Consider the following 16,295-nt stretch of genomic DNA (forward strand, 5'->3'; position numbering starts at 1 on the left):
CTATTCAAAAATGCTTTCATCCAGTTCTTTATGTGATGAGCTACCTCCATTATTATGCTCAACCTCTAATGATATTGACATGGAACGTCTTCTATTGTGATGCTCTGATTTTTTATCTTTACTATCACCCGATTTATCTTTAATGCGATGCTTCCCTTCAATAGATCTTGACCTGTTTCTTTTAGTGTGATGGTGCTTTGACCTATCAGTTTTGATTTTTTTTTCATCCTCTCTTTCATCCATTTCATTCTTACTTTCTGTTGATCTTGATCTGGAATGCCTTTTATCACTAGGCCTTGACCTTCTATGCTTGCTTTCATCTGATTTGTTAGGCAAGCACTGTTTATCATCCACAGATTTTGATCTTGACCGCTTATTATGCCTGGATATACTTTCTCATGCTCCTACTCCAATTCCTTCTTGAAGCAGATGAATGTCGATCAAAGTATCTATCTGAATCATGTCTTCTACTTTTATCATTGTGTTCTCTGATGTCTCTATAGGACCTTCGATCTCTTTCATAGCTTGAATAATAATGGGACTTGACTGGTGATATGGACCGATGACCCCTATTGTAGCGAGCAGGAGAGTGGGAACGAGACCTCCTCCTTCGTCGATAACTAACAGGAGATCTTGACTTTGATCGAGATCTTGCATGAGGAGGAGAAGGAGACCTGAAAATGGAAATTGAATTAATGAATTTAAGACCTTTATTAGCATATGAAAATGAAGGACGAAAAGAAATAATATACAAACAAGATTTTGTCACCACAATCTAAACTTTCCTTGTTCCACAACCATTCAGCCATATATTTTAAAGATAGATCAACATACACCAATTTTAAAATACTATGCACAGTAATTGCACACATTGTGGGGAGAACCCTTAAGATCGATGAGAATGCATATTTATAATAAAGAGATATGCTACTCAACCTCACAGCTATGGCACATAAAATTGCAAGCTTCTATAATATAAAGGCAATTGTGTAATATATATATATATATATATAAGCAAAAGATGCATTGCACTCACACTAGACCCAAAACTATTAAATATAATAAAACATATACCACCAAATGGAAACTTTTAAAATGGGGACAAGATTATGATTTCTTTTTCCTAAAACATCAAAATGACAGAAATCTCAAACACCTTTACCAAACTTATAAATCTATTTCAAGCATTACTCTAATGGGTTCATGATACTTATGTAAGGTGTAACACCCTAATATTCGGAATCCTTATGCTCGAGTCATAAGTCAATGATATTACGGTGGTACGACTCTCAGGTGGATTTTTAATAAATAAATATAGGTAATTTCGAAAGGAGTATTAATTGAGAAGCCTGAAAAGAGTAGAAATAAAATCGCGAAGACGTATCTCTCACGTTTCGACAACAAAAGATAAACCGTGAAGCCGAAAACGATATATGGACAAGGCGTAGAGGAGATTAAGAGATAGATAACAGATCGATATATATAACATAAGTAAATAGCTACTAGTCGCGACCCGCGAAGTTTAGGTCGGCTAGAGTACATTATGAAATTAGTTGACAACAGTATATCCTAATCTCTCCCGAAGGAAACATGAGAGCCTCTATAGGCAAATTCAAAGAGTTCAATACATAATATAAACTTTCCAAAATAAAGGTGGAGAGATTCTAATCAAAACACAAAGTAGAGGAAATAAAGATCTTCGCCGTCTCTCAGACGACCCACAATTCACTTATGAGCACCTGGACCTGTATCTGAAAAATAAGAGATATATACGGAATGAGAACCCCGGGCCCATGGGTTCCCAGTACGGTAAAAGTGCCAAATAAATTCAATGTACTGCAACAAAAACTCACTAAGCATCCTAAACTTCTTCACCAATTATTCATCCTAGGTTCTCGCTAATCCATGAATAGGCAACTGTCATAAGGGAGTGCTAAATTCAATTCATGTTTCACATGTTTCCCAACTCCCTGACTCTTCCACGAATCAGACTCAGAATCATAAGCAAAACCATCACCAGTTGTTCTGCCTCAGCAGTTCTATATCAATACATCATCATGCAATCGCATCATCAATTCATCCCATCAAGAACAGCCCTCACACCCACCGACACCAGCATGAGGGGGCTCTCAGTTGTACAAACACAAGCAATACAGGCAAGTAATACACAAACATGATACAAGTAGAACAAGTAGCATATAGTCAGGTAACATGGCATATATGATGTAGAAATCCAAGACAAATGGCAAACCCAAACAATTCAAACATATGCAAATGATGAATGCCTGCCCTATGGCTGATGATATCATCTGTCGGTTATATAGCCAACCCGACATGTCCTGTTAGCTAACCATTGGACAGAAACACCCCTTGCGGAGCAAGTAGGTTTGAGCTACAACCCCCTTGCTACTGCCCGCTCAACCCAGAGCCAGTGAAATAATCACTACTGCGGCTACTACCCAGGCGGGTGTCTAAAAGCTCAACCTGGAGCGAGGGGATTCACCACTACTGCCGCTACTACCTAGGCGTCGCAATCTCTGACCTGGAGCAAGTGGGACGAACCACAACCCTTGCTACTACCCAAGTATCACAAATAAACATTTATTCATAATCACCCTTCATTATTATCAATCCTCAGACAATGACCCAGAGCAAGCGGGACGAACCACGACCCTTGCTACTACCCAGGTATCACAAATACACATTTATTCAAAACCCCACGATTAAACTCGTTTATCATAATCCTCCTTTCCCGTCTCATACCCGGAGCAAGTGGACAACGCCACTGCCTACTACCCGGGGTCGCACATCACATTTCAATATTTTTTCATTATTATCCATTTAACATATTCATTCATTAATCATATATGCATTTATACTCAGCCATAAACAATAATGGCTTTGCCGTAACCCGGCAATAACTCAGCCATCCGGCTCATGGTCCAATCAAGAATGGGCCATTTATCAATAAATATAGCCCTCCGGCTCATGGCATACACGGTACTTCCACCGTCATCCTCCATATCTCATATAATCATCTTTGATCATCATTGATCATAACTTTTCCCCTTGCTTCACTCGCAAGTTACCACATCCCCTAGCTCATTGCTAGGCATATCGGAATGATTTAATACATAAGAGGTGAGATCGGAGGCTTAGAAGTATGAGATTTGGCTTTTAAAACTCAAAAATCAACTTTGGCATGAAAACAGGACCACGCGTACGCGCACTCCACGCGCACGCGTGGATGGCCACAAAACTCATCGACGCGCAAGCGTCATACGCGCGGACGCGCGGGTTGAAAAATAGCCAAACGACGCGCAAGCGTCAGCCACGCGTACACATGGGTGCTCTTGCGCCCCAGGCACAAAACTGGCACAACTCTGGCACAACTCTCGGGAAAATAGCTGGGCATTTGGTGCAGCGCATCGACGCGCCCGCGCACACCACGCGCACGCGTGGATAGTGCCTTCTTGAAGAACGACGCGCACGCGCTAAGTGCACCTACGCGTGGAGGGTTATTCTGCTAAAAATTTTCTAAGTTAAAAGCTGCAGAATTTACAGATTCAACCCCCAATCTTCCGACGGACATAACTTTCTCATTTTAAATCATTTTTCACCCGTTCTTCAAACGGCATGGACATCCCGGATCGAATTTCATTTCTAAACAGATTTGGCACAAAACAGAGATCCGTAGTCCAAGTTATGTCCCATCAAAGTATGCCCAAAAACCATGTTTTCATACAAAACCACTAGGTGCCATTTTCAAAACAAGCCATTTTCAACTCTTTTCAAAATCAACCAAAACATGCCAATTTCAACCCTTTTTGAAATCAATCAAAATGTACCAAAATCCACATCAAGCCATCCTCAACTCACACATTGACACTTTACCAAAAATTCCCAAAATCACATCCAAATCACATAATATATCTCAACAAAACCAAACATACCTCGTCTACATAATTTCACCCAAAATTACCAAATTCCACACTTCAACTTCTCAAACCTTATTATTCAATAACCAACCTAATCATTCATATATTCATTATCTGAAATTCATCCAATCACTTGTGCCATCATACAATGCACACATCGACTTACCTTTCTTACCTATTTCCGGCCTCCGGCCCAATTTTCACAATTTAAATGCATAAACCACAAATCAATACTCATTACCCAGTACATCAAATTCTTAATACACCAAGCATACAAGGTCACACAATTCTCAACCCAATCATTAATTCACATTACATATCAACTATGCATATTAGCACCAACCATTTACACAATCCAAACTTAATCCTAGGGGCATCTAGCCTAGGAATTCTCATCACAACACACGGTACTTAAATGAAACATAAACCGTACCTCTTGTAGCCAAACCAATTGAGCCTCTTCTTTGGAATTCTTCATCAACCTTAGCTCCAAGTCTTACCAAAGCTCCTCAAGCAATACCAATCTCCCAATTGTGCCCAACATCACCAAATACACTAACATAACCAATGTCACATACATACATCAACCTAGGGCTCATAAAAATGACAAATCACAAGGGTTTGAGCACTTCTTACCTCAGCCCATATGAAGTAGGGATAGAACCCACTTAGAATCCATGTTGGAGTATTCCTAAACACCCAAAATCACAAGATTTCAACACTAACTACCCAAAAACGTGTAACAGTGGGGAATTTCGAAAACTGAGCAGAGATGAATGAAATACTCACCACCAAACTTAGATAGAATTGTAGAGAATGAGAAGAGCAACGCGTGGCCACAAACGGCTCGTCAATCGGAGCTCCGTAGCTCAAGTTATGGTGGTTTGAAGATCAAAGAGAGTTAGGTTTTCTCTCTTCTCTTCTCTCTTCTCAAACACCCCTTCTTTAGGGCAAAACATAATCAATTTCCTCAGTTGTAGTACCAGACAGATCTCAGCCGGTACTGCCGGTCAAAATTCCACTGCGCACTTTTACGCAGAAAACTATATTTTCCGACTCGGAAAAATTCACTGAATCCAAATATCATATTTAAATTATCAAATTCCAATTGCCAAATCTTCCAACCATATTCGCTCCTATTTAACTTATTATTTACTAAATTTCGGTTAGACCGGGTATTACATAAGGCACCCTAAAATGAATTAGTTTCAACAATATTGAAAATGAATAGTCAAGAAGCACCCGTAAAACAATTACACTAGGAAAAATTGACAAAGTAAACAAACCTAGATTTCTGTTTTGTTTCTTTCTCTTCAATTTCAGGTCCATCAGCTTTCAGTTTCTTACTTATTTTAGCAGCTCGGGCTGTCGCTAACTCTATTGCAGGCTTCATGGTGGCGGCTTTACTGGCAGTCTGCTGTGCAGTCATGGTTTGTTGCATAAGCAGAGCTTGCTGGAATTACATCTGTTGCATTGTCACAGCTTACTGCATTATCAAAGGAAGAGATGATAAAGCAAGGGAAGAATTCACAACAAATAGTTTTTGCAGAAGAAATTTTGCCATCTCAACATTCAAAGGCCGGCGACTGACATCTATGTTATTTAATGCCAGAGCAGCAGTTGCCTCTTTAGGTTTTGAATATTCTATATAAGCAAAATGCTTTGAATTAGCAATTGTGTATTCAACAACTGTGCTACAGAAGCCAAAGAGTTGTTTTAGCTGTTCAACAGCGAGAAGTGGACTCAGATTGCTAACTTGGAGAGTTTTCTTCAATGCATCATCCTTACCAGCTTTTTCAAGTGAGCCTGATTAAGTTACCATAGATGATAAGAATAAAGCAAGAAATACTTAAACGGAAAACAAGAATAACATAAAAAAAAATGTAACTACCGAACATGACAAAAAGTCACCAATAGAGAGCACTTCTTGTATAAGAGCTCTGTAATACCAAACATAGCAACAAACAAAATTAACACGCCACAACATACCAATGAAATTTTTTACTGACTGAGCTTGCGCCTGAGCTGCATGGGCTTGAAGTGCTTGGGCAACGACTATTGCATGTGTAGCAGCCATTGCAACAGCAGACGGAGCCATAGGAGCTGGGCTAAGTGTTCCCATTGAGGTCGTTGCAGCTAATACAGTCATTAGCAAATTATGAGGTAGGTGATTCAACTTACAATCGAATTTTATACATTGCCCATTAAGATAATCACAGAAAACTTCCCCTAATGAAGCCCCAATTCCAGGCAAAATAGCAACCCCAGAAGCTCCAGCAACAATCCCTCAAATTGATGCTTAAGTTTTTCATTTTGTCAAAATTAACAACAACTAATATGAAATCACAGAAATAAAACTGAATTACATTAATTACAAAAATCACGGCAATGCTATAATAATTAAAATCACATAAATCACAGAGAGGATGTTACCGAAAGAAAGAGGCTGACGACGGTGATGAAGAATGAGAAAGACGGGAGGAAGACGGTGACGTTCTCTGGAACGAGGAAGACGACGACTCTCTCTAACGCGACGACATTCTACTTGGCTAGGTGAGGCGCGCGCGAATGCTGCAGTGACCTTGGCAGAGCGCCGTGGAGGAAGCTTCTTCGTCTTCTTTACCAGAGAGAAGAGATGAGTTTGAAAAGAAGAGAGGGAGTTGGGTGAGAAACCCAGAATAACAAAGAACAAGTGATGTTTTTTTGTTAGTTTTTAAATTTGTTTATTTTTCTTGGTATGAATGATTGATTAGGGTTCATAGAGGATGTCAATAAAATTGAAATAATCTCTTTTAGTATAGATAAATAATTAAATATGTTTTTGTTTTTTAAATTATTTAAATTTTGACATAATAAAATTAAATAATTTGATTAATTTAAAAAGTAATTTTTGTCTAACATAAAAAAAAGGTATTTAAATTTTATAAAAAATTAAATAAAAAAATTTATTTTTATTAAATTATAAGGATATTTTAGTAAAAATAGTGATATAATATATATTTAAAAAAAATTAGACAATGAAAAATAAATTTTACATAATTTATTATTATTTGTCCATATTTTAAACATATAGGTAAATATCAATTTATATGGTATCGAAACAACCACCTTAAATAAATCCTCTTTTCCCTGTTTGCTGGTTGCATTGCTCTACCAGAACCAGAAGATGGAATCTACAGTTACTTCTGAGCTAATTCACTAGAACACTATATTTTAGCGTGGATCATTCGTTGGATATTGAATATCTCTCTCTACAGAAGCAAAAAATCAAGTTTGGGTAAAGCATCTTCTCTTTTTGGTTCGATTCAGTAAAGGAACTTTCTTCTTTCTCTTTTGGTCTTTAGCTCAAGACATGAAGCAATGCACTATGCACGAATCGTCGTTGCTGAAAAAGATAAAAGAAAAATTGTCTGTTGTGTTTATCAACTTCAATTAAATTGAACTATCTAAGCGCAAATACGAAGACTTGAGTGTCCCAAAGTCTTTTTCTTCCGCTAAGTTATTTTCTTTTTCGAAGTATGCATCCATCCTCTCCTTATTAGAATTATTTAGAGTTGGACACTTTTAGACTTAAACGTTAAGTTTTTCATGAACTTATTTCTTTTTTAATTGATTTGAACAGTTGTTGTACTTTTTGGCCTAAAAGGTTGATGGTAGGAAATATTGATTTCGATTATTGATACATATTATCTTGTGTGATGAAATTACTCAGGTGTAAAACATTGATGGCTTACAAGAATAACATTGGATGAATGAAGGATTTTGCCATTCCCGATTACATACTCGTCCCCGGAGCAAAGATTCGCAATGCCCTTTGATAGTTTTCATAAACTCCAAAAGTGGTGATCAGCTTGGTGGCGAGCTTCTTACTACCTATAATTCCCTCCTCAACAAAACTCAGGTACATTTTTTTTGTGGTTGCGGCGGGTTGCAATGTATTTGAAATTGTTGACTTAAATTTGACATGCTGTTTGAGCTACAACTTTTCACATTATCTTTGGTTATATTGATATTGATTTAGGTGATTTTGTATTTTTCAAGGTTTTTTATTTGGGATCAAATGCTCCCGATATGGTGCTGCATCGGATTTATTCCAAGTTAGAAAAGTTAAAGCACAATGGAGATACTTTTGCTCCTGAAATTCAGAAAAGATTGAGAATAATTGTACGTTGATAAATGTACTTTCTATTTTTAGCATGCTCTAATAATCTTTGTGTCTAATAACATTCAATTACTCCTTATCTCTAACGTATTCATAGCAATCAGGTTGCAGGTGGAGATGGTACGGCGAGCTGGATTATCGGAGTTGTCGCCGATCTTAAGTTGCATCGGCCACCACCAGTTGCAACAGTGCCATTGGGAACCGGAAACAATATCCCCTTTTCATTTGGATGGGTAATTTCCTATTTTCTCAATCTGTTAAAATCTACTAATTTGGTGATAACTCAATGGGTTTTTCTGATGGCCTTTGTTTTTAATTTTTCCTCATCTGGATATGAAATCATAGAGCATTTTGTTACCTTACTATGAAGACTCAATTTTCATTTTGTAAAAAGTTTTATGGTTGTTCAAGTGTTTTTTTCTTGGACACCAGATTCTTCATGGTTGCGGTCATATATATAATGCCTGACTTACAAGATTGATATATTAATCAACTCATATCTAAGAGTAATTTCCCACTTTTGACTTTACTCTGTGATGGAATTGGGACATAAGTTGTGTGATTTATTGTACCTTCAGGGAAGGAAAAATCCTGCTACTGACAAAGAAGCTGTTATGTCATTCCTGAATCAAGTAAAAGATGCAAAGGAACTGAAAATAGACAGGTATTTGCCCTACTTGTTTGAGTTTCCAATTGTAGTGACACCTTTCACATAAATGCACAATTATTTGAGTTCATTGTTAACGACTGTTGAACTTTACTTCAAGAGTCCGAAAAATGATATGGTTATCAAAGTCGCAATTTTCAGTAGTAAGATATAAAAAAGAATAATGGGAGTCTGATCCGCCTGTACAATGCAGAATTTAATATAACTGGAATCTTGTGTTAATTATTTTCCTACTGATATTTTTCTCCTTTTGTGTTGTTCTGTTTTTTTTTTGAGTTTATTTCTAAGTGGTCAAAATGATTTTCAGCTGGCATGTTATAATGAGAATGAAGACTCCAAAAGAAGGTTCTTGCGAGCATATTGCGCCTGTTGAGCTGCGCCTGTCTCTCCAACAGATAAACTAAACTTGGTCAGTCCTTTGTTCTTCACTTTTTTTTTTCATTGAAAAATCACGTGCAGAGCATTAAATTTCTAAGTTCATGAATTTATTGTCATTACAATTGGAAATTCCATGAAGGAAATATAGAAAAATATAAGATTCTTGTGAGGTTGTCCATAGCAATAGAATAGTGCTATTATAAATGAGACAACTTGTTCTGTTTTTCAAAAGATAAGTGCTTCACTGATACAATATCTTGTCTCTTTCGAATATGACCTCTGTTTCTCCATTGAAGAACACTTGTCCCTGATTTATACACTGCAAAATCTTTTAAGGAAGACATTTTAGACGTTTTTCAGGAAGTAATAATAATTTTGGTGATTGGAATTTTTTGACCCCTCTCTGTTTAGTGAAGCTCTTTTGTTTCTGTTTGGATATGTTGGGAGTTAGGGTCTTGGAAGGCTTGAACTGTAAATCAGACTTCACTTTACTCATTTGCATTTCTTGCTTTCTATTTCTTGTTATTCTCTTTTCCTAAACAAGTCCAACACCATCTCTTTGATGCTTATTTGTCACTCGTTATTTTCTCAGGAGGGTTATCACACTTACCATGGGGGATTTTGGATTTATTTTAGCACTGGTAAGAAAATCAAACTTATCTTATAATTTTGTTAAAATGTGTTGGCGGCAATTGCATTTCTGAAATTTCGATAAGTGTACATTGAAAGTAATTCTAAGTCACCAAAGTTGCTTAGCCAATAGGGTATCCCTTGGGAAAAGATGAGATCTAGGTATTAGGTTAGTGTAAGCAGCAAGTATCCCTTTTAATGTGTGTGTTCCATGCAGGAATGGATGCTCAAGTATCATATAAATTTCATTATGAAAGGAAGTTGCATCCTGAAAGGTTTAAACATCAGTTATATAATCAGGTACCTAGTTACTCACACGTAACATAAGAGTGTTCAAGTTAATCAAGCACAACATTTTTATTTCTATTTGTTTGATCTGACAACAACTTTCTTGCCATTTTTTTTCTTTCAAATGGTTAAGCACATGTTACTTGTGCCTTAAGTTTTAGTTCTTATTGTTTACTGTAACGTCTAGTTTAGATAAATTTCTAGAATTTATTCGTTCAAGACAGTATAATATGTCGATTTCTCGCTTTAGTTTACAAATCAGTACATCGTTAGATGAATTTCTTGTGGTTGGGATGCATCACCCTATTCTCTCACACTATTCTTACGTGACATTAATAAACAGCATATGTCATATCTGTGTATTAAGTTTATTAGAGTGTTTAGTTCATATGTTTAATGCAACGTCTATTTTGGATAAAATTACTAGAATTTATTCATTCAAGACATATTTCAATTAACAAGTGACTTGATAATATGTCAAGTTCTTACTTTATTTTATAAACTTCGTATATGGATTGATTCTTTTCATGCTATACGACTTATGTTTTACTCTATGTTACTTCTCATTTTGTAACCAGAGTTGCTATTTGAGGCTTGGTTGTACACAAGGATGGTTCTTCGCTCCTGTGAAATCTTCGGCGTGTTGGTATTTAAATAATCACCAGTTATTATAACTTAGTTCATTAGCAAAAAATAAGTACAGTTTGTTTATCACAGTAATATCCAACTATATACTAGTAGATTTTTCACTAAATTTGGTTAATACCTACTATTTTCAGTCCTCAACCATTGCAATTGAAATGCAGAGAGTATTTGATATTTGAAACTTTCGTTGATCTCATGCTTTATGCTAAATTTGTTGTTGTACCAGATTAACATATCTACACTAATATAGTCTAGCATAAAACATTGGTGATGATATGCTAAATTTTGAATATTAACTCAAATTTAGCTAAGTAGTTTGGATTCTTTGATAGTAAATTGCGACTGGCATAGCTTCCAGTTCCACATGTCAATGTGTTTTGGGGTGATAGTTTCTGTTGGACACTTCTTGTTTTTGCAATTTTGTTCTATTTTATTTTTATAATTTGCCTTTTATCACCGTGGTATAATTTGGAATCTTCAATTCAGGAAAATTGCTCACAAGGGTTAAGATAATGAAAAAGCATGGTCAGTGGGAAGATCTAAATATACCACAAAGGGCAAACATATTCATAATCATAAATATTATTGGATTATTCCAGGTTCGGTAATCATAGCTCCTCCAGAATGGCTACTGGTACATAGGTACTACAGCTTCAAGTGCAGAGTGGATTTAACGTGGTATTGCTTGCCACCAAAGATTTCATCAAGATAGTTCTTGCCATCCAAATCCAACGATTCTGAAATTCTTCGATCAAGGAAAACGTGGTCTTTAGTGTTACTGGCCTGTTGACAAAATCGTTTTGACAAAACCCTAGAAACAGAAACGTCGATGCTGCAGTTACGGTGGCAAAGGAGGGAACAAAGCGAAGAGCAAGGGAAAATTCAGGGAGGATTTTGTTGGTGAATTCTGAGTATTGGAAATTTTGTTGAGGAGGGTGGGAGGAAGGAGCTCACGGTAAAGAATTAGAATGAGAGGAAGAAGAGGCTCCGATAGAAGAAGATGGAGGCTATGACTAGGATGATTATGACGACGGAGAAGATGGAGATGATATGGTGTGGTTGATGGTGGGGGGCGTGGCTTTCTTGTGCTTGTTTGCTCTTATAGAGTTTCACCGAGAGAAATACTATTTATTCTCTAAGTAGCGTTTGTTTTGAGGTATTGGGATAGAGACTGAGACACAGTATCATGTTTGTTGGTTTAAAGGCTGGTACTAAAATTTCTGTCTCTGTCTTTAAAATTTCAGTACCTCCAAAAAGTAGGGATATAGGGGACTGAAATTTGTAAAGACGGAGATTGAAATTTTAATAATATTTTATACCTAAAATACCCTCATTTCAATTAATTAATTCCAATTTTATTCTTTGTGCAAATTAAATTAGAGTTTTATTCTTGTTTTAATTTCTGTCTCTTACTTTGCACCAAACAAAATATTGAAATTTATTTTAATCTCTGTCTCTTAGTCTCTGTCTCTCAGTCTCAGTTTTTCAATCTCTATCTCTCTACCAAACGCTACAATTTTGGGATCACTCAAATAAAGAGGCATATTTCATTTTTTATTAAAAATATTTTTGTGTTGTATTTTAATTAGTTTTTGTATAATTTATTCGGTATTTTTTGTCACATTATTAAATTTTTTAAAAGATTTTTTTTCAAAAATAATAAAAAATATTTAAATTAGACTAAAATAAAAAAATAAATAGAATAACTATTAGATTTTTTTCTGAAATTGTTTATATAAAAAAATGTCATACTCATCAAGACTCTAATATTAATATAAGTAACTTGATAAAATACTTTATATATTTATATGCAGTAACATAAAGATAGATAAAGAGAAATTATTAATAGTGTATAAAGAGAGAAGATATTTTTATTGTTGTAAAGAGAAAGAGAAAGAGAAGTATTTGTAACTGTGTAAAATCCATTTGCCTCGTTCATGCTTTTATAGGCAAATAAATTCAACTATTCAAACTTTATTAATTGTATTTTTCCATGAGAATTTGCTCCTTACATAGGAAATTAGATCCACCCTTAAATGAGCATTCATCCTTATCTATCCATGTTGTAACACTCCCCCTTGGATGCTCATTTAGGATTATTGCCTCATTAAAACCTTACTAAAGGAAAACTCTGTGGGAAAAACCTTAGTGAAGGAAAAAGAGTACAATATCCTTTGTGATGGGGACTGCCTCATTAAAAACCTTGTCAAGAAAAACCCAATGGGAAAAAAAACTTGACCAAGGAAAAAAGAGTACAGTCTCCCCCTCTTGCTGACATTATTTAATGTCTCGAAATCGGTGCATCCCAATCTCATGTACCAGTCTTTCAAAGGAGGATTTCGGGAGTGACTTTGTGAATAAATCTGCCAAATTGTCACTTGAACGGATCTGTTGGACATCAATTGTACATTGATTTTGAAGGTCATGAGTGAAGAAGAATTTGAGAGAAATATGTTTTGTTCTATCGCCTTTGATGTATCTGCCTTTAAGTTGAGCAATATATGCTGCATTATCTTCAAACAGGATAGTTAGAGCTATCTTATGATCAATCAGTCCACATGATGACAGAATATATTGGATCAGACTCCTCAGCCAAAAACACTCGCGACTAGCTTCATGAATCGCCAGTATTTCGGTATGATTAGAGGATGTTGCAGCAATCGTCTGTTTCGTGGACCTCCATGATATAGCTGTTCCACCATATGTAAACAGGTATCCTGTTTGAGATCTCCCTTTATGTGGATCAGACAAGTATCCGGCATCTGCATAGCCAACTAGTTGTGACTTGGATCCATAGGGATAAAACAATCCCATATCAACCGTCCCCAAGATCCTTACTTTCATGCATGATATCTAATGCCACATTATATGCAAATATTTCATTGACAATTGTCTTATTTCGGTCCCATTTCGCTCCTGTAAAGACATAATTTATCGAGATCTCGTCATTTTCACAATTTTCAGGTACCTGAACGTCTTCTGGCGTTATATCAGAATTTTGGACAACTGCAGGTGTCTTTACTATGTCTTTTTCCACAGGAATATTTACCTCTTTTCTCTTTCGAGGATTTTCATCTTTGGAACCGACAGGCCTGCCACGCTTCTGACGTGTATTTGCTTCAGTGGCAATTTGTCCAACTGGGACATCAATTCGAATTGGGGCATTTTCGCCCTGCCACGCTTCTAGCGTGAATTTATTTCAGTGGCTACTTGTCCTACTGGGACATCAATTCGAATTGGAGCATTTTCCGCTGGTATATATGACTTGGTAATCCTCTTTATATCGGAAAATGCATCAGGCAATTCATTTACTATTCTTTGCAAATGTATAATCTTTTGAACTTCTAGTTCACATTGCCCTGATCGAGGATCTAAATGCATCAATGATGATGCATTCCAGTTAAGTTCCTTTTCAGGAAGCTTATTCTCTCCCCCTAATGTTGGAAATTTTGATTCATCAAAATGACAATCCGCAAACCGGGCTTTAAACACATCACCAGTTTGTATCTCAAGATACCTCACTATAGAGTTGTCTCAACATGATATCCATTTCGGCGAATATCTTTGAAGCTCAACAAGTTTCTTCGAGACTTGGTAGACAACAGTGCATTATTTATTATGAATTTTGTTCCTCCAGGAAACAAAATTATAGCTCTTCCGGAGCCTTCTATCACATTGCATGAGCCAATAATAGTATTAACATATTCCTCTTTTGGCACAAGATGGGTAAAATATATATCACTTTTGAGAATAGTGTGCGAACTTGCACTATCCGCAAGGTATACATCTTCATTACATATCCTTGCCATTCTCTTCAAAAACAAATAATAATAAAATGAGTAGTATGCACAGTTAAATTAAATACTTGATCAGAATTATTTTTCTAAGAAACACTGTACATAAAATAATGTCATATACTAAAATTTTATTTTAAAATTTGACACATTTAATAATTTCAAAATTCATAAACATTAATATTTCATTATTTATGTACATCACATTTGAAACTTAAATACATAGAAAATAAAACTTAACAATAAGTTCTTTACATTATTTATTTACATAGATACTTCACAATCTCACATATTAAACTATTCCATCATTGATCAAATGGCCAATATTTCCTTCAGGGTCCTCAAAGAAATCAGATACATCATAATGAGTGGTGGAATTTTCTGCATCATTTGAAACAAAATTCGACTCTTTTTCCTTATCGTCCTTTTTCAAAGATGCCTGGTAAAGATCAACTAGGTGCCTTGGGGTACGACAGGTACGAGACCAATGGCCCTTTCCACCACAACGAAAACACTTATCCTCTGTTGATTTACTCTGCCCGATATTTTTTCTCTATCCCACTTCTGGTGAGATCCTCTCTTTTGAACATAATTCTTTTTCCTTCCATAATTTTTCTTGTTATTAAAAGCTTGCCATTTACCTCTTCTGGGGTAATGATTTGCCGCATTTACTTCAGGAAATGGGGCGGCGCCAGCAGGGCGCGCTTCATGATTTTTCAATAACAACTCGTTGTTGCGTTCAGCAACAAGAAGGCAAGAAATTAACTCAGAATATTTTTTAAACCCTTTCTCTCGATACTGCTGCTGCAGGAGCACATTCGAGGCATGGAAGGTTGAGAAAGTTTTCTCCAACATATCATGATCAGTTATTTTCTTTTCACACAATTTCATTCGTGAGGTGATTCGAAACATTGCAGAATTATATTCATTTATAGATTTAAAATCTTGTAAACGCAAATGCGTCCATTCATATCGGGCTTGAGGAAGTATTACCGTTTTCTGATGATTATACCTTTCTTCAAGGTCTTTCCAAAGATCTGCAGGATCTTTTAATGTAAGATATTCATTTTTCAATCTTTCGTCAAGATGACGACGAAGGAAAATCATGACTTTAGCTTTATCCTTCTGAGATGCATTATTTTCAGCCTTAATGGTATCTCCAATATCCATTGAATCGAGATGGATTTCAGCATCTAATATCCATGATAAATAATTGTTTCCAGATATATCAAGAGCATTGAATTCAAGATGAGAGAGTTTCGACATAATGAAAATTTGTTACCTGAGTCTTCCTAAAAATTTGATCAGAGCCTCATGCTGATAACGTGTTAAATAAATAAATAAAGAAGAGGAGAGAAAGAGAAGTATTTGTAACTGTGTAAAATTCATTTGCCTCGTTCATGCTTTTATAGGCAAATAAATTCAACTATTCAAACTTTATTAATTGTACTTTTCCATGAGAATTTGCAATACTTTATTATGCAGTAACATAAAGATAGATAAAGAGAAATTATTAATAGTGTATAAAGAGAGAAGATAATTTTATTGTTGTAAAGAGTAAAGAGAAAGAGAAGTATTTGTAACTGTGTAAAATTCATTTGCCTCGTTCATGCTTTTATAGGCAAATAAATTCAACTATTCAAACTTTATTAATTGTACTTTTCCATGAGAATTTGCTCCTTACATAGGAAATTAGATCCACCCTTAAATGAGCATTCGTCCTTATCTATCCATGTTGTAACAAAATGATAAATTATTTGGTGATGTGCTTCTTTTTTTACTGTAATATACTT

General features: G+C 35.7%; 1 protein-coding gene and 1 pseudogene across 1 annotated transcript; one reads left to right on the forward strand and one right to left on the reverse strand.

Moving 5' to 3' along the window:
- LOC107620332 (serine/arginine-rich splicing factor 11-like) lies at positions 1-6,478 on the reverse strand. The gene is given in 5 exon segments (XM_016322511.1): positions 1-339; positions 383-674; positions 5,225-5,744; positions 5,928-6,224; positions 6,469-6,478. Coding segments are annotated over 5 exon segments (1,458 nt in total).
- Positions 7,259-11,605, forward strand: LOC107621783 (annotated as a pseudogene).

The sequence above is a fragment of the Arachis ipaensis genome, chromosome B10, assembly GCF_000816755.2.
Source record: "Arachis ipaensis cultivar K30076 chromosome B10, Araip1.1, whole genome shotgun sequence".
Classification (NCBI taxonomy): Eukaryota; Viridiplantae; Streptophyta; class Magnoliopsida; order Fabales; family Fabaceae; genus Arachis; species Arachis ipaensis.